The sequence below is a fragment of the Rhinopithecus bieti genome, unplaced genomic scaffold (genome assembly GCF_001698545.2).
Source record: "Rhinopithecus bieti isolate Rb0 unplaced genomic scaffold, ASM169854v2 scaffold_10524, whole genome shotgun sequence".
NCBI classification, from domain to species: domain Eukaryota; kingdom Metazoa; phylum Chordata; class Mammalia; order Primates; family Cercopithecidae; genus Rhinopithecus; species Rhinopithecus bieti.
Genome location: NW_016806605.1, coordinates 1,100,753 through 1,126,827, shown reverse-complemented (window position 1 = coordinate 1,126,827; position 26,075 = coordinate 1,100,753). Strand labels below are relative to the sequence as shown.

The 26,075-nt window shown below is 39.5% G+C and overlaps 1 protein-coding gene across 1 annotated transcript in view; it reads right to left on the bottom strand.

Moving 5' to 3' along the window:
- ARPP21 (cAMP regulated phosphoprotein 21) overlaps positions 1 to 26,075 on the bottom strand; it is a 116,243-nt gene that overhangs the window by 46,959 nt on the left and 43,209 nt on the right. The window contains 4 exon segments of the mRNA XM_017877062.1: positions 4,309 to 4,435; positions 8,704 to 8,964; positions 10,919 to 11,103; positions 18,880 to 19,113. Of these exon segments, the coding sequence (XP_017732551.1) occupies positions 4,309 to 4,435; positions 8,704 to 8,964; positions 10,919 to 11,103; positions 18,880 to 19,113 (807 nt within the window).

The following is a 26,075-nucleotide window of genomic DNA, read 5'->3' as shown; positions in this document are numbered from 1 at the left end:
TTCCTTCTCTCTTTCTCTCTTTCTCTCTTTCTCTCTTTCTCTCTTTCTTTCTCTTTCTTTCTCTTTCTCTCTCTTTCTTTCTTTTCTTTCTTTCTTTCTTTCTTTCTTTCTTTCTTTCTTTCTTTCTTTCTTTCTTTCTTTTTCTTTTTCTTTCTTTCTCTCTCTCTCTCTCTTTCTCCTTCCTTCCTTCCTTTCTCCTTCCCTCCTTCCTTCCTTCCCTTTCTCTCTCTCTCCTTCCTTCCCTTTCTTTCTCTTTCTTTCTTTCTTTCTCCTTCCTTCCTTCCTCCCCTCTTTCCTTCCTTCTTTCCCTCCCTCCCTTTCTCCTTCCCTCCCCCCGCTTCTTTCATTCTTTTTCTTTTTTGACAGGACCTTGCTCTGTCACCTAGGCTGGAGTGCAATGGCATGATCACGGCTCACTGCAGTCTCAACCTCCAAGGCTCAAGCAATCCTCTCACCTCAGGACTTAAAACTCTACACAATGAATTTTTATAATGTGAACTGGACACTATACTATTGATTAAATAGGACATCTGAGTTCCCCTGAGGCAGAGGAGGGAGACATAAGTTCTTTATCCTGGTGATTTTGTACTCCTCTAAGTTTCTGGGACTACTGGAAAGTACCACCATGCCTGGCTAATGAGGCAGTGCACCTATCCTGATAACTGCTCTTCTACACAGACTTGGGCTATCAATAATTCCCTCAGAAGGAAAACTGTCTCCCCACTATTGGAGGTATCTGATAATGTCAGATTGGCAATAAACAAATTCTTCTGTTGGAGATATTTATAAATGGAAGGTTTTTCTTTTTCTCACAAATGTAGCTACAAATTCCAAATATCATTTTGCAACTCTACCATTTGATTTCTCTAAACTTCCTCAACATTAGTGTTTCTTTTTTTTTTTTCTTTTTTTTTTAGATGGAGTCTTGCTCTGTTGCCCAGGCTGGATTTGGAGTGTAACGGCGTGATCTCGGCTCACTGCCACCTCCGCCTCCCAGGTTCAAGAGATTCTCCTGCCTCAGCCTCCCCAAGTACCTGGGATTACGGCACTTGCCACCACGCTCGGCTAATTTTTGTATTTTTTTTTAGTAGAGATTGGGTTTCACCATGTTGGTCAGGCTGGTCTCGAGCTCCTGACCTCAGGTGATCCACCTATCTCAGCCTCCCGAAGTGCTGGGATTACAGGTGTAAGCCACCACACCTGGCCCCAACATTAGTGCTCTTTATTTATAATCACCACCAACATAGGCTTCCTCTTCCACATGTTTAGAACCTTTTACCATGTGCTGATCAGAGGAAGAGTACAAAATCACCAGGATAAAGAACTTATGTCTCCCTACTGTGCCACAGGGGAACTCAGGTGTCCTATTTAATCAATAGTATAGTATCCAGTTCACTTTACAAAAATTCACTGTGTAGAGTTTTAAGTCCTAGGAAAGATGTAGTAACTGAAAGAGATTGCAATTCTGGCAAGAATGTAGGAGAAGGAAGAGAGGCTTTTGACTGCAATTAAATAAGGGTTAAGAATAGTGCCAAGAAGCAAATTCAGATTAAAATCTCATTTGGCTTTAACTGAAATAATTCTGTCTCACTCTAATATTTAACCACGTGATACCTGAGGATGTTGTGACACAATCTGGTGTTAGTATCAGATGAAGATGGAAGATGGTCAGATCCCAAGACACATAGCTGCAGGAGGTAGGAGGAAGAACAAGCCAAAACATCACTGTGGAAGGGTGACATGCTGATAGTAGCCCATAGTTCGACTTAAAGATGGAGAAGGCTTATCTTCTAGTTCCTCCAGAAAATATAACTTGTGTAGTTATCTGAAGAGGCTCTTTCCTCTATGAGATAGTCCATCCACATAGAGTTGCTCTCACAAATGACTGCCATGCCCATTTGGAAAGTTTCTGTTAGCCTCCCTAGGCTCAACAAAAGGCCTCCCAGCTGTAGGACCCAGAGTCTCTGTGCACTCTCAAAGAGCCACTGTGTGGGCTGGTTACTTGGATTTTATTAGCAGAAGCGTTTCTGTGTAAGGTCAGGGAACACCATCTGCTTTCCCAAATAGTGGGTACATTCATCACTGTGGTGGAAACTGTGTTGGGATTTTAGACCAGGGATCCAGTGTGGTGGTCACAAAAACTAAGAGCCAAAGGTCTCAGTCTGCATGTGTATACTAATGCCATCATTTCTGGAGACAATACTGTATATGATCATTTCACTTTTCTCACCTCCTCACCCTGTACAGGTCACATTAACTGGCACTCACTTCCTTGACACCCTAGGCACTGCCTTGCTTCTCTATTGAGCTTGATGCTGCTCTAGAGTGCACTCTTCTCATTACAGTGTCATTATCTCACCTTGGGGGTGTCATTTTTGTGGTGATATGGGAGAATGTGACAAACCAAAGCCACCAGGTTGCCATGGAATGTAGTTGGAGCCAGTTAGGTCTCTAACTGAATGGGGGAGGGTGTTTCCACAACCCTAAATTCTCCCATCGTGTTTTATTAAAGAGTAAAAAATGTCTCATATATTGTCTCTTGTTTTGACATCCACTAATGAAGTTAGAGAAGAGGAGAAAAAGCAATGTAGAAGTCAGTGGGGGAGGCCTAAACTTTTTTGAAATCTAATTCTGTTGCCCAGTTATCATATTCATCTAACTTTCTCATCCCCTCCCATAGATCTAGAGTTTATGGGTTTAGTGGAGTCCAGCACATTTTGTAACTGCATTTCTTTGTATGATGACACTCTACCACAAGAGTGAAATAATCTCTTTTAAAGTTGCCACACAATGGCACCAAACCTAATAAAAATATTATAATTAGATATCTGCATCTTTCTTCTTCTAAAGGCATTGGAAACCAAGAAGAAAACTTACCCATAACCTCTACACCAAGATCCTCAAGATGGTAAGTTAACCCTTTAATTAACATTAGCATAAAATAAGATAGTCTAGAATGCAAGCAGCACATTTCTACAGCAGGTATCTAAACTGATAGCACAGTTACCACCAAAATGATAAAGATAATAACATTTTCCCCAAATCAGAGAAAATATTGCCAAGTGATTTTCTTAAAATAAATAGTTATTTGAAACCCTTTAGTGTCCTCAAAACACTGTAAAAGTCTAAAGTCAATTCAGAGGTCAAATATATTCTTCCCCAAACTAATACAGTGCTGAAACAAGACAAAATCTGGCTGGAAGATACAGGTTTCTCTAATTCTTCTCCCACAGACTTTAAATAGGCCATGAGATAAACCAAAGGACATGCAGCCATCCACAATACAGGGGAATTTAATTCTTTCTCCAATCAGACAGGATGCTAGCAGTGTCAGCATTAGTATTCTTAGGGTGTCTGTGATTGGTGCTAATCCTTGGCAAGAACTGCACTTTTTTCATAGCTTATAAAAAGGTACATATTGTGTATATATTACATACATGGATCTGTATACATTCCATATGCATAACATAGATTCAGTGCAGAAATCAGATCACGGAGCAGGCATCTATGAGCAGCAGCAAGGAGCACGTGCTCTTTACATGACCTACTTACGGAAGGCAGAGTGTCCCCGTCAGGCGGTCTTCAGCATGACAATTAGCAGTTTTTCTTGCAGTTTGGCCAGCAGGAATGACACAAACCTCTCCCTAGCACAAGTCACTCAGCCCTGTCGGGTTCCTGCTGCTCTCTGGGTAACGGCATTCCATTAGGAGTGTGACACAGTAGGGAAAGAGACCGGTTCACTGTGAGACCTGCTACTCACTCTCGTACAGTGTATCGGCCCCCCTTCCCACTGCACAGTGGCTGCCGGGCTCTGGGCAGGAGGCATGTGGCCATCATGAAAGTGAACCATGGAGTCAGAGTTCCACTGAGACACGCTGCATTGTCAGTAGCCTTCTTCTAAAGGCAGTATCTTTTAGCACGATATTGAAACAACCTAATTTGGTTCCCTAGCCTTAAGAACAGGGGAAACACTCTCTTCAAATTGAAAAGAAAAAAATAAAAATAAAAGAAAGTATGAACTAGAAAGGTACGGATGTGGTTGACTTTCTGCTTTAACGGAAGAAGGATCAAAAAATAATTTATGGAGGCTGGTTAGCATGCATGCCAGGGATGCTAGTCTGACATATGCTTCACCTTCTTGCACCTACTACTTTTCCACACAGAGTCAATCAAATGCTTTGTTATCTTCTCTGGGTAGAGGAAATGTGCTGATTTAAATTGCCAAGCTTGGACACTCATCCAAAGAGTACAAGATTCACCAGCAAAAATAACTGGGTTGAGAAGAAAATGGAAACAGATTCCAAGTACCTGCTTGCTGTGCTGCCTGTGGCATCTGCTGACTCCTCTGAGCATTGTACTGAACCGAGGCCATGGGCCGGTACTGTTGCGTGGTTGAGGTAGGGTACTGACCAGATGGATAATAATATACAGACATCTGTAGAAGAAAGGAGGAAGAAAGCAGAGAATGAGAACGTAGATAATGTAAATTTTTAAACATTAAATATGTTTTCATCTTATAATTGTGGTAGGTTGTGAAGATGGCCACCACAAACTTCTCCTACGCCTATGTGTATTGGCATGCTACTTCTCCCGTAAAGAGGCAAAATCCATTTCCCAAACCTTAAATCTGAGCTGGTTCTGTGACTTTCTTTTACCAATGCCAGGAGGCAGAAATGATGTCTGAGACTTTCAAGCCTGATCCTAAAGAAGACTTGCAGCTTCCACATCTGTAGGCAGGGAACCCAGCCAAAAGACAAAGAAGTTCAGACTATTCTGCTGCAGAAAGAGGCCATGTGGGGAACACAGGTACCCCCAGTTGACTGGTTACCCTCCAGTTCCAGGCATGTGAGTGTAGCCCTAGTCAAGCCACCCCAGCCATATAGAGCAGAGATGAGCCATCTGTGATAAATCCTGCTCAATTGCTGACCTAGTCGTGATCATGCAATGGTGGTTTTAAAACAAGACTTTTGTGTGTTTTAGATGAAACAAGAGAGAATGAAACAGTCATCATCAACAACAAAAAACTACATGTAAAATATTATATCTAACTTGAGTTGCTTTTCTAATGGAAACGGGGTGAAACATGAAAACTGCTGATCTGTAGCCTAAAAGGAGCAGGGAATGCAATTATGAAATATGACAGTCTCTCAAAGCACATTGCAGAATGATCGGTACATACCACTATTCAAAAAAGTCTGTTCAATCTAAAAGGGGAAACATGATTTAAAAAATGCAGTTGATGCTACCTTCTTAACTTTCTTATGACTGAGAAGGAATGAAAGTATTCTGACTATTTGATTATGATCCAAATCAAATGTTTCCTGATCTGATAGACTTCTTTGCCTGGCTCAGCTCATTTATATTAAGGTCACTTTCTTATTAATCTTGTTAATTATTTTCCATCTCTGTGCTTCTGAGTTTTTGCCTATCATATTCTCTAAAACAACAACTGAGGTATCCTGGTAGACTGCCGACAAACATTATATACATAGAATAAAATTACAAGCCAATTATTTGAGAACTGTGATTTTCATGGTTATTTTATTTTCTGACTTGCTCAGATCAAATAGGAAACACTTTTCTATTTCAATACTGCTGTTGAAACATATGTACCATATTTTACTGCTTGAGGATAAAGTGGGAACAAAATATAACTTAATCTGTATGAACCTGTAGCTCTGCAACTTCATGGAATCATGATGAATTATAACTGTGGCTACATAACATATGGATATTCAAGGGCAAGAGGCTGAATGATTCTAAAGCAATCTTGGGTCAGTATCTGGTAACTAAGTTATTGTACACATTGCTTATAGTGATTCGTTCTTACTACTTCTCTCTTTTCTTGTCAGGCAGCATATAACAATAAAAAACAAATAATTCTGGAGTAATAATGGCATTTAGCTATGCTCTGGCAAATTCTGGTGCTGTTAAAGATGACTAGCAAAATGCATCAGATGCCTACCAATATTAAAAATAAGAACAACTATCATCTAATTTATTTGTCCGCATTTATATTTATGTGTTTTTTTAGGAAATAGCATTTTGCTCCTTTAGAAAAGACTGTGTCTTGATTAAATGTAAGCTCATGAATGTGATATCTATTCCTTGATCTCCCTTCTTATGTTCGATATAAAACATAAAATATCCTCAGGGATGAAGGAATTTATACTTACACATGTTGTGATGAGCACTAATGGTTACAATAAAAGTACAACTGCATGGAAAAAATTTTAAACTCAATTTTTGTTGTTGTTTGTTTTGTTTTTGTTCTTTTCCCAGATATAGCTTCTGTGATACCTTTGCAAGCTATGCTAGAGATTTGGCTACTTGTATCCAGCACCACTCCAAGGTGGCGCTTTGGTCAGCTCCTAGGAATGATGATCCCCAACCGGATGAAGCAAATAAGCTCTTGGTTTATCCTTATCCTCTCTCAGAGAGGATGGGAAGAAAGCCAGGTTAACAGCAATCTTTTAAAAGATCAGTATGAAAGGTTTGAAAGGAGAGAGGTGAAGGGAGAAAGGAGTAAGAATAGCCCCAAAGGATGAAAACGTGTATTTTCAACCAATCATGTTAAAATATAGAGAATCCAAAAATGAGTGGATTTGAAGAGAAAAGAAAGAAGAAACTATAAAAAAAAAAATGCACTTCTCCCATTTCCCTTCTTCAAATCCCTCTTTGTCTCATCCATGTGCTTTTCACTTCACCTTTCCAGTGGGCATTTGGAAAGCATACATGATGAGTCAGATGAAATCGACCTTTCTATTTATTAAATAGATTCATTTTCTGCAAGAAATTTAACATATTTCCACATATGGTTGTGGGCTGAATCTGAACAAAGTTATTTTCATTGTTCCATAGTTGGGTAATCAGATTTTAAAATGTTTACTAAATTGAAAGTTACAATGGGTTATAGCCTATACCTTTATCTGTGATTCTTCAAAAAGAATTTCACAAATGTCTAGACTGATTATGAACCATGGACACCTGTTTTGTCTCCCTCTCTTTCTATCTTTCATAAACCCATTAAAGAAGGAATGAAAGTATTTCTGTCACAGACACAACAGGGGTTATGGATTACTTTTGTTTCTGCAGTGGATTAATATTGAAATCCCTTCAGTGAAGAAAGACTTTCCTTTTAAAATATTTATTTATTTATTCATTTATTTCACTTCTTGAGATAGGGTCCTGCATTGTTTTGTAGGCTGGAGTGCAGAGATATCATCATGGTTCATTGTAACCTTGACATCCCAGGCTCAAGCGATTCTCCCACCTCAGCCTCCTAAATAGGTGGGACCACAAGAATGTGCCACCACACCCAGCTATATTTTTAAAATTTTTTGCAGGGATGAAGTCTCCCTGTATTGTCCAGGCTGGTCTCAAACTCCCAGGCTCAAGTAGTCCTTCTGTTTCAGCCCCCACAAAGTGCTGGAGTTAAAAGTCTGAGCCACCAAGCCTGGTTAAATTTTATTTATTTATTTATTTATTTATTTATAGATCTTTAATTAAACATTCTGCTTACATTTTGTTTGACAGCAGAAATTAGTAAGGACACTTAAATACTTTTCAGGCCAAAAGAGCTAAATTACTTTTTCCCAATAATGAAGCTTGAAGTTATTAATTTATTGGTGAAAGTATGAATACATTAATGAAGCCCTTCCTCCTGTAACTTAAACTTATTTTACACATCTTTTAAGATCCCACTTGCGAAGAGATATTACAGAGAAGGCAACTGAAGAGGAACGATTAATTAATCACTCAAAATAAAATGAACAATTTAGTGACAATTATTTCATGGTAGAGGGTTTTGTGTGGCTTGAAAAGAAAATAATTTATTCAAGATGTTAAGGCAGTGAAACAAATGATACGAAGGTGACACTGCACTTTAAACAGCTCTTCCCATGCAATACTTCATAATTAGGATGGAATTTTCCTGGGATCTGTGTGCCTTGAAAATGGACCAGAAAAATGCCTCTGTGCATTTTATATCTTGACAGTAATCACTTCTAATATTCTGCAAGGGATACCCAAGAGAGCACCAGAGATGTTTGGTGGTGAACAGTAACACATAATCAGTCTTTGAGAAGACAGTAAAAATCAGTGATCTGTGGTGTCTTACATGCTCAAGTCAATTAAATATGATTAATGGCTACCTGTGAGAGACGTGTGAGCTCTGATTTCCCTTAGGGAGAGAGAAGGACCGTGGATATCAGCTTACCTTCCTCCTTTATATTCATAGAGGAGCTCCTGCCTGGAGCAGCAGATTAGCCCCAGAAAATGCTTGTGAATTGATAAGAAAGGAAAGAACACAGTTTTGGAGCAGCAGCAAGAGAGTGTTAAAAGTCCCCTATGTGCAGACCTTTCCCTTCCCCAAGGCTTTTCCTTCCTGGCAATCCCCTGAGCAGGACATCACATGGGAGAGAATGCTTTCTTATGGTCCCTGTACCAGCAGCCTGGAAAATGGGATATTCCCCTGTGGTTTTCATGGGCAGTTGGATCAGTTTCATTCAGCTCACTTTCTGAGCCCTATAACTTTGAACAACTGATGCAAGAAAAAATACACTACTTCCTGTTGGTGAGGAATATTAATATAGACTAGAAAGGGAGGAGGGATTGAATCTGGTTATATTCTACATAGAAAGGTAAAGGTCAAAATGCATCAGAAATCAGCTGTAGGTCACAGGCATGAGGAAGCACACCTACCTGTGCAGGCGGAGGCTGTTGCACAAATCCCTGTGGTGAGGCAGGGGGCTGGAGGACCTGCTGGGAGATGGGAGGGCCAGAGCCTGAAAATCCTCCTGTAGGAAGCTGCTGGCCTGTAGAAGCGATGACATAGCTGTGCTGCTGGGCTGGCTGTGGCATAAGGGAGGACGGGTAGACAGGACCTGATGGGGGTTCAGGCGTCTCCCCTGAGGACTGGCGGCTCAAGGTCATCTGGCCAAACTGTGTTGCCACGTCGTCTCGCTGCAAGTCATGGAAATAAATGAGGGAATTCGCAGGATCAGCTTGGTAATAAAAGAGTCACTCTAAGGCAGACATACAGGACACATTCTTGGAGTTGTGGGAGAGACAGGAAGTACAATTTGGAAAAAGTAAAATAAAATAATTCTTCAGCCAAAACATAACACGAGAACACAACATGATAAATCAGGTTTTAATCATCCCGAGTCAGAGACGGCAACAATTTTGATCCAAATATTTCTCTTTCAATGGAAACAAATTATTATTTTTCCACTGAAGGCACAGGCTCCTCAGGATGGTGTTGTACACAAGAAGGGCTTGATGTTCTGTCCTGAAGGGTCAGCTTGTCTTCCCAGCAGAAACCACAGAATTTGCCTCTCCAGAACACCCATAAGGCAGAACCAACCATACTCATCACCCGCAGTGCTGCTGCAAAGATGGAGCCAGGACCAGTATCGCCAACAGGCTGGGTGGGATTATATTACTATATGAGGGAGTATTTGTTCACTGGCCTGATCTGAAATTTAGGAGCAATGCTCATCCTTTAAGCTGTTGTTCAAAGTGACCTAGTGACTTGAGGGAAAAAATGAAAGAAAATTGGGAGATTGGAATCCTAGGGACACCTACATCAGGAGCATAGAGTGACGATGGTTCCCATCCCAACACCATCTTTGAGATCTTTCCCAAACCATCATGCAAAGTTCCTGTATCTTTCTGTTCCTGATTTCTAACTCTGAAGGCATTCAGTTTCTGCTTAGCTGGTATATTCTTAAGAGGGTACCAGACCACAGAAGCACTCAGCATGGGACAGAAAGATGACAGAAAGGAAACCATTGTTTTGCAGAGATGGGCTGTAATATTCAGAAATGAGACATTCACACATACCCCCTCACAGTCAGCCCAGGCACCCACTCAGTGTCAGCCAGTGGCACACAAAAAGGTACTAAAATCAGTGAATATGCTCTCCTAGGGGAAAATGTCATATACATATAATACAGTACCATGGGAAAGTGCTGCGTTGGAGACACAGGCAGGAGGTGCTGGGGAGGAAAAGAGACTGCCGGATATTGCACTGACTGGGAAGAAGCCTGCAGTCCCTGGACAGACTAGGGGAAAGAAAAAATCAATCAGGTGACAGAAAAGCACTGGGGTTGAAATCTCACAAGATGTACACCACTGTCCTTCAGAGGCTGTCGAGGTTCAGTGTGCTCCAGAGGGGACAACTAGCCACCAAAAAAAGTCAAGGTTCTGAAAGAGCAGAGCCAGACATACTCCAGAGAGGCTCATTTGCATTTAGTGATTATTTCTTTAAGAAGTTACTAATATACATTTGATATTGTTGGTTAGATCCTCTGGGTCTGAAAATATTGCCCCAAAACAAATAAGTAATATCAAAAATTTAAAATGAGTTTCACTCTAGCAGCCTACCTGAGATACTTTGGGTTTCTATGGACACATCTATGTGTCTTCCTAGCAAAGGAGGGCGGCTCCGCAACTCTCTAAGAGGAGTATGTAGGAACAGCCCGTCCTCCTTGGAATTGACTGATTTCTGTTCTTCCCATTGATGAAGAATTCAATATTGACTCTTTGCAGACATGAGCATTTGATTTGTGATGGGAATGGGGGAGGAAGATGATGCAAAGACCTAGAGTTCAGTCTCTGACAGAGGCTTCTCCATATATTTAAAAAAGGACATTTAGACCTAAGAAAAAATCATTTATTCTCCCTACTTTCGTGCCTTCAACTTGCAAGTTACCGGATGGGGCACTCGCCTCTATCTAAACTTAAGGATCCAGATAAAATCCTGTCAATCTGCAAAGAACTCTATGCTGTCAGGTTTTATTTATGAGACTTGAGTGTAAAATATACCCTTCTCCCTGATTCAGTGCTGCTCTGAGGACTATGCAGCCTTCATCTCAGGGTACTTCCCTTCCCTGCCTTCCAATCAGCGCCTTACCTGAGTGACCAGAGGGCCTGCCATCTGTGGCTGTGGTGGCTGGACCTGCTGCTGGGGCTGCGGGGAGGGCTGCTGCTGTGGCGGCTGCTGCTGGGACTGCCCCACCATGGCGCTTCGCAGGGGCTGCTGACTGCTGGGTGGGTTGTATATTGCAGGAGTTCCATCGGGATTCACAAAGGGCTGGCCTGCAATGGAATCAGAGTTTAGTCCACGCAAGCTTCTCAATCTCGCCTTTGACATAAAGAATCACTCTGCTAGACACTCAAAAAGTAACCTAAAGTAAAGGGGCAGGGCAGTGGAAATCTAAGACCCTAAAACCTTCACCAGTGTGAAGGCCTTACTGTTTGTGACCCATAGCTTAAGCTAGGTGACAGTGGGAGCCCATAGCAATTTAAGAAGCGGCAAATAAATCGACAACCTTCAGGGAGCTTTGCCAAAGCTAAATGTATCTGTGGATGGAGGTACCCAGTGGAGAGGCCTGTGGAGAAGCAATCTTTACAAAGTTAGATGTTTTGCTGCGCTGCACCTCACAGCCATTAGTGAGATAACATACACTGAAGGGTAACGACTGCTTTCCAGTTACACACCTCCGGCTACATTCAGTCACAAGTTATTTACCAATACATTTATTTTGCCGCTACTAAGCCTTGTCACCAATTCAGAATCATTATCAGTTCTTCCAATAAATATACAATGTAACATAACACATCCATTCACTCATTTCTTGAAATAGACATAAGCAAGGATACCCGGGGTTTTAGATTTTAAACGTAGTACATCACAGAATCATCTTGTAATGGAAAAGCTAATATACACATTCTTTTCCTTATAAAATGATGGCATGGTTTACTATTATTAATACTACTATTCATCATAGTATTGCTTTGTCTTTGAGGAGTATTTTGTAGTGTACAAAATAGCATCATTTGAGCCTCATTACAATTCCTATGAGGAAGAAAGGTATCATTTCTCTGCTTTTTAGAAGAGAAAATGAAGTCCCATTCCTGGAAAAATTATGGGAATACAAAGCTGAAAGGAGAAGAGTAAAGTGCAGTAAAGGAGGGGGTGTGGGAGTGGAAAGGAGAGAACAAACTGATTTTGCATGTGGCAAGCACAGTAACAGGCACCTTACGTGTATGATCTTAGCTCTCCTAACAACCTGCAGATGCGTATTCTCATTTCCACTTTAAAGAAAATTAGGACTCAGGGGGACCAAGCAACTTATTCAGAAATGTAAAAAACAGTAAATGAGAGAACTAGAAAATGACCCTGGTCAGTAAGACTTCAAAGTCTATTCACTTTCCATTATGCCAAATAACTGAAGTGAATTATCCAATTTTACATAATGAGTACATGGAACAATTGGGTAATGATGAAAAAAAAAACCGTGTTGTAACTGAAAATTATTAATCAATGAATGAGAAGTCAGATGAGGTGAAGGATGTGTTTCAAGGTGAAGTAACACCCAGTACTGACAGATCAATAACGAGAAGCATCAGAACATGGGGAAATGGATTGGCAAACTGTTCACAGAAGTACTTGTGAGTCTTCTCTTCCCTTTTCAGTAAGTCCTGTAACCTTATTGGAAAAGGAGCAGTAGGAATATTTGTTTACAAGTTGAAGTCACAGAAATATTCTCTAGGAACCTGAGCAAAATACCTAGAGAGAATGGGGCTCCCAGGATGGGGTCGATATTTCAGTGGAAGGTCCTCCTTATCTTGGCATAAGGGAGATAGTGGAGGCAGCATGCTGAGCTCTGCCCTAGCACATATTCTAAAGCATCTCAATCCATACATTGTTCTGATACACAAGGCTTGCATGAGTATTCTTATCCAGGGTAAGAAGTGTGTGATGGCAGAGAGAAGAACAGCAGCCTTATTCGTCAACAATATAAATAAAGAACAACCAAGGATCTTCAGTCACATGAGAAAAATTTGCAACAAAAGGGAGCAAGGGTCAGGCACGGTGGCTCATGCTTATGATCCCAGCACTTTGGGAGGCCAAAGTGGGTAGATTATTTGAGCTCAGGAGTTCAAGACCAGCCTGGGCAACAGAGTGAAACTCTTGTCTCTAAAAAAAAAATACAAAATTTAGCTGCACATGGTGGTGCACACCTGTGGTTCCATAGGAGGCTGAGGTAGGAGGATCACTGGAGCCCAGGAGGGAGGTTGCAGTGAGCCAAGATCATGCCACTGCACCACTCCAGCCTGGGTGACAGAGTGAGACCCTGTCAAAAAAAAAAAAAAAAAAAAGGAAGACAGGTAAAGAATTTAAAAACTGATCCAGAGAAAATGAAATATTCTAGTGAAAAAAAGTACATATGATATTCATACAAGAACAGACTGTTATAACATGGGAACTAAGCTAATTAACTAAGTGAATATCGTAAATAAAGGAAATCAGTCACAAAAGGGCATCTACTGTGAAATCTCATTTATTACCTACAAGATCAGGGAAAACTAATCAACGGTAACAGAAGTCAGAACAGCAGTACCTCTGGGAGAGCCTGAGGAAACCGAAAGGAAGACGAGATATACTCTGGGTCTTATTCTGAGTGAAGTTTACACTAATTTTCACATATGCAAAAATTTATTAAGGTCTGGACTTCAGATGTGTGCAGGTCATGCACTTCCCCTATATATTGTATAGTTCAATAAATTAAGAAAGTAAAATGGAGCAAGTTGGGGAGGGAAATGCTGAGATTGTGGTAAGGCCGAACAACATGCTCACTCGTAGAGAGCAAAAGCCTTGACTTCAGATCACTTAGGAACAGTAACCAGAGGTGAGTATTCCCCATTATTAGCACAAGTTTTGAGTACAAATATATTTGTGTGTTTGTAACAAGAAACTTTAAATGTTGCATATTCAGAAACATATCTAAATCCTAATCAGTTTTATAACCAACAATAATGTGCTGTGATGGTGAAGCAAATGTGCGGGAATTATATTTGCAAAACAGTGACAACATCAACTGTTTGGTCTTGCTCTCTCTTTTTTTATGTTCTTCATTTTCCAGGCACTTGTTTTCCTATCACGTAGCTGCATTTTATTGTTTTAAATGAATGTTCTTTTTGGAAACTAGCTCTCCTCTAGCTTCAAAACTGCAACCCATTTTTCCTCCCAAATCAGCAATTTGCAAAATGAATTTTAAAAGCTCAATATTAAAAAATCTATCAGCCCATTTAGTGTTCTAATCTTTAATTTTCCTGTGTTTCATCTGTCCTATATTTTAAAAAGATAAGACAAAAATTCTAGGTACTTAACTTTAAAAAAAAAAATCACAAAGGCATACAACTCCATCTGGAATTATTTCAAAATAAGTCTCATGCTGTGCACACACACACACACACACACACATGCACACACATACACATGTACATGCACAATGGAAAGGAAAAGAAAGGATTTTTACTATATTTTTTACTATATTTCTGTATGGTTTTGATTTACCCCAGTGAAAACTAAGAAAGTATGAAAAACTGATCATAACTAGAATTTTAAAACATAATCCCAAAACATTCATGTGTCTTTTGATAAATTCTAGATGCTCCATTTGAAATATGATTAATATGCAGTGGGCTAGAAGAAGGAGCTGTTTCTAAATAATTGCACATAAAAAGCACTAAGGATTCACTTAAGTAGAGAGAGATGGCAGGTTCTTCTGGAAAGAGAAGGGAGTACAAAAGATTGATTTTTATGCTCACCAAGGAGAGATGGCAAGAACTGAGAAACATGAAAGAAGATGGATGCTAGAGAACAGAACAAAGCAATTTCCTAAGGGACCCGGGATAGGTGACGATTGGTTTTCAATTCAGGCAATGACAGCCTCTCTATATTCTAGGATTTCTACCAATCCAGATGCAATTACACTGAATACAAGCAATTAGTTTGAATGACAGCTGCTGAAGACTAAAGAGGAAAAAAGGACTGGCTGGCCCTCGGCCTAGTTAGCCTAGAGGAGGTTTTCATGTCAGAAACTGCACAAGCACGCTCAGCAGGCCTTGGCATGGGTGCTGGCATAGGTGAAGAGAGTTCAATGACAGAAATAAGCCAGGGCAGTTTGAATGCAGAGCAGGCACAGAGAAAAGGATTAAATGCAGAATGCTCATTCCTCTCCAATATATGACATTAGGTGAAAAACTACTCTACTATCCACATCAACATGAATAATGGGTAGTAGATATTATTTCAATAATAACGTAATTATTGAGCACCTGCACAGTGCCTAAGACCTTGCCATCAATTTCAGGAAAGCAAAAAAAAAAAAAAAAAAAAAAGCAAATAAAAAATAACTAAGCATGGACCCTCCTCACATGAAGCTTCTACACGTATTGGTAACAAGGAAATGGACTAAGGGCAATTCACACAAGAAGTGAAGAAATCCCATGCTCTTGGTTTTTAATACAAAAGTATTTCTGAATTTACCCTTCCGTCAAGAAGGGTAACTATTTAAAAAGAGAGAGAAGGGGTGAGAGAAAGAGATTTTCTTTTCCTAGTCTTTAGAAGGTGATAGTCAAATTATAAGGGAGCTACTGATTATGGGTAGACAAGGATTAACTTAGACCTTACAAAGATACATTTATAGACAGAACACAAAATTCATGATTCATTTAATTTAAAAAGTATAAGAAGTTTGGATTAATAGATGCTAGAAGTCCTGATAAAAATAAAAGTATAGAGCTTTGAAAGTCCATCAGAAGCATTTGAAAAACAGCTCTAAAAGGCTCCCCAAAGTGAAGTCCCTGCAAATGACGTGATCTTACATAACATAGTCTTGAACTTGCGCCAGATAATGGCCAAGCAAAATATCAAAATGACATATATGAACATTAACAAGTTTTTGAGGGATGCCAATGCCTGTTGGCATTTCTGGATTGCACTGAGTTGAAGTAAAATAGCCCAACAAAGATGAGCTTTCTGCTAAAAATTTCCAAAAGGAGGCTGGGTCCAAGACAACCAGAGGAAGATCAAACCCAAGAGTCCAGGCTTGCCTTGCAAGAATGAAAATGTTATACAGGGAAAACTTTGAAAAACAGCCTCTGTGACACATCAGTCATCCAGATGCCTGAAAAGCAAAGAAAGAACAGGCAAGAGGTCCTAAGTTAGAAATGAACCTGTTGAAAGTTGAGCCTGAGGCCAGACAAAATTAAAAGTTATGGTTATATTGGGGAAACTGCAAGGGTATATGTGAGTGGGTTGATTTCAGTGTGCCAAATATTTAGTACTTAGTAAGAGCCAAGTCAATTGTGCTGACAAAGGAAGTTTCACTTTTGTTTCATTTAGTAGGCACATGATTGGCAGATACCTTAGTATTTTTAAATTATTACTTGTCTTATTCTTGTTTAAAACAGATGTTTTATCAATTATAATTTTGCACATGGACCACATTCCAAATATATGACATTAGCTGAAAAACTGCTCTGTTATCCATCCCACATATATAATGGGTAGGAGATATTCCTGCAATAATGATGTAATAATTGAGCACCGGCACAGTGCCTAAGACTTTTTTGTCCATTCTGGGCAAGCAACAAATAAAATAAAATAGCTAAGTATGGCTCCTCTGAACAGGAGCGTGAAAGTGTGGTGGTAACAAGGAAATGAGCTCAAGAGCAGTTCAAATGAGAAGCAAAATAGTCATATGATCTTGGTTCCTAACACCCAAGTTTTTCTGTTGTGTACTTGGCAGAAAGGTACTTTAAAAAGAGTGAGAGGTATAGTTTCTAAATTCACAGCAATGACAGAAAAAGGAGATGAGTTCCAGCCCAGACGAGGCTAACCTTTAGTTTCAACAGTAAAAGTCATATAAGAAATTGGACAGGTAGATACATGTACATACACACACATACATATACTAAAGATACACCTATACATATAACATGCGTTATATATAATACATATATGTACATACACATACATGTGCATATTTTCAATTTACAGAATAAATATATTCTAGAAAAGAGGAGATATAATTCACCTTGCATCTCACTACTCAAAAATAGTACATAATATATGCATACTTTTCCTTTTGGTTTAGGATGTTTTAAATCTAGCATTTGTCGGATCAGAAAAATATGTATGGAGAAGCTGTTCAACAGTGTTATTAAATCCTTTTGCTTAGTTGGGATCCTTTTACAAAAGAGATATTTTGATAACAGCTCTAAATGACTCGGTCCAATGAATAAGAATTGGGACTTGGCATCAAACAATATTCTGTTTCTTTTTTCTGTAAACAAGATTATAGATGATAATATACACATACACATGCACAACTATGCTATCATTAGAAATAATATTCCTGCATTGTACCCTAAAAATACTCTGTTGAGCTTTTACAAAACACTCTGTAATTTTGCTTAAAACAGACCACTCAAAACAAGTGGTTAAAATGTTTGCTTTTCAGCAAGCCCTCTATCTCAATTAAAAGTGAAAGAATTTCAGCCAACAAAGTCAGACAGTACTTTGATTCATGTTCAAAGTAAACAATATGATCCTGGCCTTCTTTTAGTTTTCTTTATAGTGCCTACAATAATCCAGATAAAATACAAGCAATCTAAAAATCCTCCTTAGAAGTACCTAATCTGAAGCTTTCAAACGGTTTTCTATAAAATGATTATGCCTTTCTTCCCCCAAGCTTATAGCATTTTCAATATGTCTCAATCAAACACCATGACTTGGGAATGTGCCATATGTTTTATGAAAATGTGGCAATTATTCAAGTAACTATTTTACTACAGTTCTCATGTTTCTCTGAATTTCCTAATTACTAGTAGCACTATGTTTGTGAGAAGATTGAGTCAGATAATTTTTATGAGATACTTACCCAGTTTTGCATTTTCGAGTTTAGCTAATTGAAGAAATAGTCTGGAATGATCTAAACCAAACTTCAGATCTCTTTCAAGACAACTCCATGTATTGCCAGTCCCTAATAAAGACGTCCTAAGAAGTGACTTGTCAATGTCAAGCTTTCTAAGCCAGGGATTCTCAGCCGTGGTACCGCCGACATTTTGTTCCATAGAATCTTCTGCTGTGGAAGTGTGCCCTAGGCTTTGGCGGCTGTTTAGCAGCATTTCTGTACTCTACCTACTGGGTGCCAATAGCAGCCCTGTTCTCCCCAGATCATGATAATCAAAATGTCTCCAGATAATGCCAAATGGCCTTGGCGACAGAGACAAAAATGCCCCAGGTTGAGAAGTTTTCCCCGCATATAAGCAGATATTTCCGAGTTCTTTTGCTGATGTTAGAATCTCAAAGCCCTCAGTCTTTTGAAATCAATGTGGAAGTTAACTGACCTACTAGAAAAATGCAAAATTAAATAACCAATGGCCATTCATCATGGAAGAAACTATAATCATGAACAATTTTCTAAACCCCAACAAAATCAGTGTAAGCCTGACATTTCTAAAATACACAAGAATTTTCTCTCTGTATTCTCTTCACCACCACTGTTTCTTATTCCTCTCATAGGCGCTGGCTGAAGTTCTAAGGTTAAAAAGCAACTTCTAGAGTTAATGGTCACTATATATCTCAATTGATACTTCAATTCCAGAAATATTCTTGGATGCAAAAACCCTTTTGACATAATACAAGCTAATTGGGGATTTAGACTGAGAAACACAAAGTTTTAATTACTATATCCCAACTCATCACACCATTTTCTCTCATCTTAGCTCTTAAGCATGCATGAGAGACACTCTAGTAAAAGAAAAAAGAAAAGTGGATGCTTCTGGAAGTATCTGTATCTACAAATCAATATAAATATTGATAGGAAGATATAAATATAGAGCTATAGATACTGCTATAAATCTGCTCTTTCTAAACAAAAATGCCTCATAACAGTTCATGCAACTAGCTTTCCTGTTCAGGAATTTTCAGAATACCTGCTCGCAAATTCATAAGATCAAATGTAAGAACAAACTTCTGAAAGCCTTGTATCCCTGATAAAGCAGGTAGTAACTCACCTGTGTGTGGATTAAGAAGGATGCTTCCAGGCGGGATGCCTGTTGCAGCTTCAAGTGGAAGGAGGATGTAGCTGGTGCTGCTGGGAGCAACCTGGCCCCCTATTCCATTCTCTGGATAAGGCACACAGCCTGGAGAGCCAGCTGCCACGCCTGAGACTAGAGGTGTGCTCTGGAGAGGGGCATGGGTGCGGGACAGCGATCCTGAGGAGCCTGCACTGCTGGAAGACTCAGAACCTGGCATAGGGATACAATCAACAAATCATTCAACACAGAGAGATGAGAGAAAGCACCAATCTGAGTCTAACTGCTCACTTTTCTGTGACGCATTATTAAAGAATTCGAGACTCATGCTGTAGGATGAGATTAACTAATGCCCCTCCCATATTTTGGCCTCATGTTTTATTGAAATATTTGCTACATATTTTTCAGATGTGTCAGTTTTCTGAGAAAAGAGGAATTAAGAATGAGAACTTTCTCTCTCAGCCTTTTCACAAACTACTAGGGCGATAAACTGATAAAGGGTACCCGGAAGCTCTGAACTCAGTACCTGAAAACCCCGTCGTATATCCCCAAGTAATTAGTACCATGGAAATGTCTTACTAAGCTGAAATAATATGAATAAAATGACTGGGATAGAGGTTAAAGAGACTGCACCTTAAGGAAGAGCCTTGCGATACGAAGTTTGTGTGCATGGTTCTGAAGTACTGGTTCTCTGACACCTATACAGCTGAAGTCTGAAGGAGCCTAGTCATAAATAATCTGTTACCTTCATGTGTGAGTAGAAGACCTGGGAGCATAGTGTATAAGAGCAAACACATTTCAACATCAAATAGGATCTCTTTTAAGGAGTGGCATGGTTTAGGAGAATGTGATTGAGTGTCAGGGAGAGACCGACGAATCAGGACTCTGACTTTTTCTAACCATCTGACCAGGGGCAACTTTAAACCATTGAATGTTATTGTTTTTGTGTGTAAAGTTGAAACTTCAGATATTAACGATTTAAACAAACAACCAAAAAAGATGGGCCAGGCGCAGTGGCTCATGCCTGTAATCCCAGCACTTTGGGAGGCTGAGGCGGGTGGATCACAAGGTCAGGAGATCGAGACCCGCCTGGCCAACATGGTGAAACCCCATTAGCCAGGTGTGGTAGCATGCGCCTGTAGTCCCAGCTACTCAGGAGGCTGAGGCAAGTGAGTTGATTGAACCTGGGAGGCGAGGGTTGCAGTGAGCTGAGATGGTGCCACTTCACTCCAGCCTGGGTGACAGAGCAAGACTCCATCAAGAAAGAAAGAAAGAAAGAACAAAAGAAAGGAAGGAAGGAAGGAAGGAAGGAAGGAAGGAAGGAAGGAAGGAAGGAAGGAAGGAAGGGAGAGAGAAGAAAGGAAGGGAGGGAGGGAGGGAGGGAAGGAAGGGAGGGAAGGAAGGAAGAAAGGAAGAAAGAAAAGCAAGGAATCAAATAGATGGTGGGTATTATTATTAATGTAATATATTTAAGTGTTAATGATATTGTACTGAATTTTACATATTTGAAGAAGTCTTATTAATATGGCTAAAAGGTGGACCAAAGAGGGCTTGGCCTTATAATGGCTGAATATCCTTTAGATGACACAGAATAGTAAAATAATCGTGATGCTTATGGATTCCGAATTTTCAAACACATGGGTAATAGGAACAGTATGCAGAAGCCCCTAAGGTGAATCTAACAATCTCTTCTGTCTCACCATTATGGACAAAAGTAGAAACATATCCCAATATGTCCACTGGGCACTCACTGGCATTTCACTACAGCAAGAGACAAGCAGCTCTAGTATCCTTAATCACAGCTCTCCTGGGCACTAGGTATTAACCAGAGCAGCCAAGAGAAAATGCACTAAGTAAAATTTATATTACTGCAAATTCAAACTAATAGATTACTTGGGTAATATCATAGGTTGCAAGAATGTAGTACACGAAGCTGATTAAAACATCAGCCTACAGTATTAATTATTTCATTAAAAATACATTCTTATGTATCATTAAAGTCAAAATATATAATCCGTCACTAACACTCTTTTCAAGATTCTAAAATATGCCCTTAAATTAAACTGGAGTTCTTTTAAAATAAGTGATAGGAACATAACATGTAAGTGCAGAGAAGAGGGGTAATTGGAGAGCATGATAATTTTTAGGAGAACGATAATATTTATTGACAACTTAGTATGTGTAAGCACTTGAATAAACACTTAAATAATAACTAATACTGCCTCTACAGATAGGGAAACTGAAGCATAAGGAAGTTAGGTAACTCAGGTCAGCTCATATAGCTAGATAATGGCAGAGCTGGAATTTGGTCTATACAGACTGATCTATAGCTCAAGCTTTAACCACGACCCCACATTGCCTCTTGAAATTGTACATATGCATATACCATGACCTGTCACAAGTGTTCTCAGTTGGGCATCTTCTCTGCTTTCCCCATGACTTGATTATGAATAACAATAGTTTTACGTCAATTCAGGATGCTCCATCGAAGTGGTTTACAGTGCTGATGGGGCTCTGAATAAGGCATGTGGAGAAAAAGTAAAAAATGTAAAAAGAATATTGAAAATGCTAATAATAGTTTTGAGGCTGTATCACTGAAATTATGACTCTGTGGTCATATTCCCAATGCAGACTGTAGTGTGTGTTCATGGACCTGCTATGTATAATTGGATGCTACGTTACACATTTGACGCTAGAGTCAACAGCAACAACATAAATAATTCAACAAAACCTCCTGTACCCAGGTATTTAATGTTATACAAACATGAGTCAGCTCATCTCCAGATTGAGGGGCTAGGCACCGAAAAATAGTTGGGGCCAAAGGAGCATGTCCTAACTCAGATTTGAACTGTAAGCTAGTGATGCATGGGTGTGTGTGTTAGGAGGGATGGGTTGACGCAGACAGACTGAAGTGTCACAAGCCAATCCAAAGAGTAACTTAATTTTGGCTTTAGAAGGATGGCCATTAATCACCGATTTACAATAGTATACCCTTCCCTTACCTAGGGGAAAAGAAGCAGTGTCAACGGGAGAAATGAGAAGACTATGTAAATGATTTGATTCCACAGGTTAAAGGAAGGAAACCTAAATTTGGCTTAAATTCTCTGCATGTGCAAAGATGAAAATAAAGTCAAACCTCTTCAAAAGGATGACTCAGCAATCAACATACAGCCAGGATTTAGTAACTGGCTGTTCCGATTGGCTTTGAACATCAATCACCAAGGCCAGGGATAGCCATATTCCACACATAGCTGGTGTTGCTAAAGTCTGTGATAAAACACAAATGCTAGTAAAAGGCACAGGATTAGAAGTGTTCAAAGATTTTTTTTAAAATGAAATTGACATTTGAGAACTTTTAAGATTTAGAATGCCTGAGAGTGAAAAGTATTTCTGGTTTCCTTTTTTCAGAGGTTTAATGATAACCATGACAAATATTTATACAGTATGCCTATGTGATAAGCACTGTGCTACTTTCTCTACATGAGTTGTCTAAGCTAATTTTTACAGCAGCCTCATTTTGAAGATGAAAACTGATCTTCAGATATGTTAAATAAATTTCCCAAAGCTCAGTGTGTGGTAGAATCTGAGCTCAAACCCAGGCAACTTGACTCCACAGATGGCTCTCTAAGCCTGTAGGTCATGTTCATCTTCTTATCATTTAAGCAAGGCCCAGATGGGGGCCAGGGCCCTGACCAAGCCTGTGCCAAGTTCTAGGAGATACTAGATGAAAATTCCACGCTACTCACAGTGGAAAGCTCAGAAACTGAAACTGAACCCTAATGGGTAGCCACAGGAAGGACAAAAAAGAAGACATCCGAGTGGCTAGGTGAGAGACTCAGGTGAACTCTCAAGAGAAAAACAGAAACTGGGAAACATGACAAAAGACAGAAAAGGAGATCACGAGGCAAAACAAAATGAAAAACCAGGAAAGGACAGGGCAGAAGGGGAAGGACATGGACAGATTCCCTTGGAGCAGAGGAAACATTCCCATGGAGAAAGGATACTGGGTTTTAATTCCAGTTCTGCCACTTACCAGCTGTGCTTTCTTCAGGAAGTGACTACTTTAGACCTCAACATACCCTTTTGTAAACTATAAGGTACCAGACTAAATGGTGAGCAATGGTAAGGAAGATGACCTTAATGTTCCCCTCGGCTTGACCAAACTTTTCATTGGTTTCTTCTAGACTAGAGGCTCTTCACCTCCCTATCCTTACAGCATTTATGCCCCTTTGAGATGTAAATCTCCTAACCTCTAACCACTTTTACAATCCATGAAGGTCCTTCTTAAGTACCTGGGAGCCATCCCTTTGAAATCTAATTGTCATGAAAAATAGAGCCCCTATCTCTCAATTTCTGTGGGAGGATAGGAGCCTAACTTCCACAGCACCAATTAGCAAGTACATATAGCCTAATCACATCACCCAATTTCCTCTATAATGTCCTCCAAAATTTTGCCACTAGCTCACCCCAGTGCTTGAAGACTCTCTTGCTTTTTGATTCAGTGGAGCTCAGTTCTCTCTCTAAAAAGAGAAATCATAGTCTTGATCCCTGTTGCAATAATAATGAATAAATTCTCTTTTCCCTGCAATATCTTCTGCAATTTTTCTTTTACGAGGACCACAAATCATAAAGGTTTTATTTCTGAATTATATAATTCAAGAAAATATTTCCAGATTCAGGGGGTCAGTGTTCAGTAGAATAATCTAAAGCTTCCAAAATTACAAGAAGGAAGAGAATATCCAGGATGTATTAATGTAGTAATAAAGATAAAGACAAAGAAAAGGAAGTGGTAGAAACACGGGGTGTCTTGCATTGGATCAAAAAATACTCCAGGATGTGGGCAAGGAATGTGACAATAGCAGGAATACCCCTGCATCCAGAAAACAACAAGCCAGACCACCTAAAATCATTAAAACAAACAAAAAAAGGACATTTTATTTCTCTAGAGCAGTTGTTTTTGAAGTATGTTCCCAGGCAAGCAGCATTGGCATCAACTGGGAACTTGTTGGAAATGTAAATTCTCAGGCCCCATCCTAGACCTTTGGGCTCAGAAACTCTGTGGGTGAGTGTTGCAATCTGGGATTTAACCAATCCTTTGGGTGATTCTGATGGAGCTAAAGTTGAGAAACCCTGCTTTGAAGATCCAGATGGGGGAACAATAGTGACAGTACAGCTAGGCCAATGTGGTAAGAAACAGATGTCATACTCTTATTTCTCAACCACATTGCTGTTAACAAGAAACAGCTGAGGTTGCCGCGCAGGTATCATTCAAGTGCTTTCGGTAAGGAGGATACAATCACATCATCTGCCTCCAGAAATGTATGCTGGGCATCTGGTGGACAGCCCAGGCCTCAAGAGAATGTGCTTGTACATTCATACTTCAGTAATATGCTTCCTTCCAAAATGTAGGAAAACGTGTTTCCAACGTGGAAAAAGTCTCATTATTATCTATTTAAAGCTAGAATCTATGTACTTAGAGGAGGAGAAGAGTAACTTAAATGTCACAACTCCAGACTTGGTTTCTAAAAGGTCATAAAAAAAGTTTGCAATTCCACTGTGAACAATTAGGTAGAAAACTGAAAACTTGTGCTCTTCTGAAGCTCCATGACAGCAAAACTGACAGCTTTGCTTCATAAATCCATCTTGGGAAATTGTAAGTTTGTTTTGACATCCTACCTTGATCTTCTTTAAGTTTTTATTCCCTTTCCATGCCTGCACTTTGACAAGTTTTCAAATGGAGACACTTAGATTAAAAGAACAAAAAATCTGAAGCACTTACAATCTCTAATCATTTTCAAAGAACATGGCATTTTAACATTTTGAAGTGTTTTAATGTTTCCAAAGAGCTTTGCTTTGGAAGTGATTGGGGTTGGTGCATGGAGAATGACTATTAATTTAAAAATTTTAAGAGCTCTTTTGGTGTGTTGGAATTTTTAAGTGCACCATTTAAAGCACTTGGTTTTCGCATCTTAAGGAAATTTAAAACTATTAAACCTATCTTAGTTTACAAGAGCTCAAGTGTACCACAGTGGATTTTCTTTACTTCAGTTGCTACAATAGTGGAATATGAGAGCCATTAATTAGAGTAAGAAATCAAGAACTCACCGATTAGTGAATAAAAATTGCAGAAAGGCAGTGTGAACCTATCTGAATCTTTCTGAGAATCAGGGTGTGTATATTATGTAGTGACTGTAACTAAAGGCTATTATCTTTCTCCTTATATAGAAAAACATGAGATAATTTTTAGGAGGAATTTGTCCTAATTATGTTAAACCATCAGCAAATGAACCCAGATTTTGCATGGAGGTGGGGAACCCCTAGGACCTAACATGAGTGTAAAGTTTAATTAGGAAAATAGCCACAGTCCAGGACAGCCCTTGTCTAAACTCTAACTGGGGTTCTCCATTCTTCATCCCACTCCTGCCTTGGCCTCCCACTCACCTGTCACTTCAGGATCCTGAACGCTGCACCTGTACAATCTGTCACCCAGAGCATACGACGGAATCACAACTCTCAATCCCCCCACCCAAGAGAGTGTCAGGGAATTTGATTTTCTAGGACAGAACCAAAACAAAGCAAAAACAGTTACATACTAAAATCACAAACTTCAGTTCATGGAGTGCCAGTGAACGGTCATTTGTCACCTTCCTGAGATTTTAGGAGGTATTTTAATTGTGAACATTCAAAATAATTCAAAACAATAGAGAATAATCTTTGGGAGACAGAAGAGCTAGAAATGGCAGACCATGAGGGCATTTTGCAGACTCATGTAAGCATCGTGGTGTATGCTTCCATCAGTTTAAAGTTGTTTCTAGTTAATGGCTCTTCTAGATCTCTCATTATCACTCACCTTCCAAAGACTGTTCATGCAAACTTGAACAACCTACTTCAGAATCACGTTATTTGCTTCACTTGGAAAAAAAGATACAAGCACCTGGTAACTTGGAAATTCTAAACCTTTCTACACTCACCTGTCTTATCTGCAAAGCAGGGGTGCACATATTAAATGGCAATAATAAAAATGAATAAGGATAGAGTTTATTGGGAGCTTATAACTTGTCAGACATTATTCAAGTTGCTTTATGTATACTGACTCCTTTAGTCTTCATAGTATTTCTATAATATAGGTACTATTATTATTTCTATTGATCAGGTGAAGAAAACAGAGGCACAGG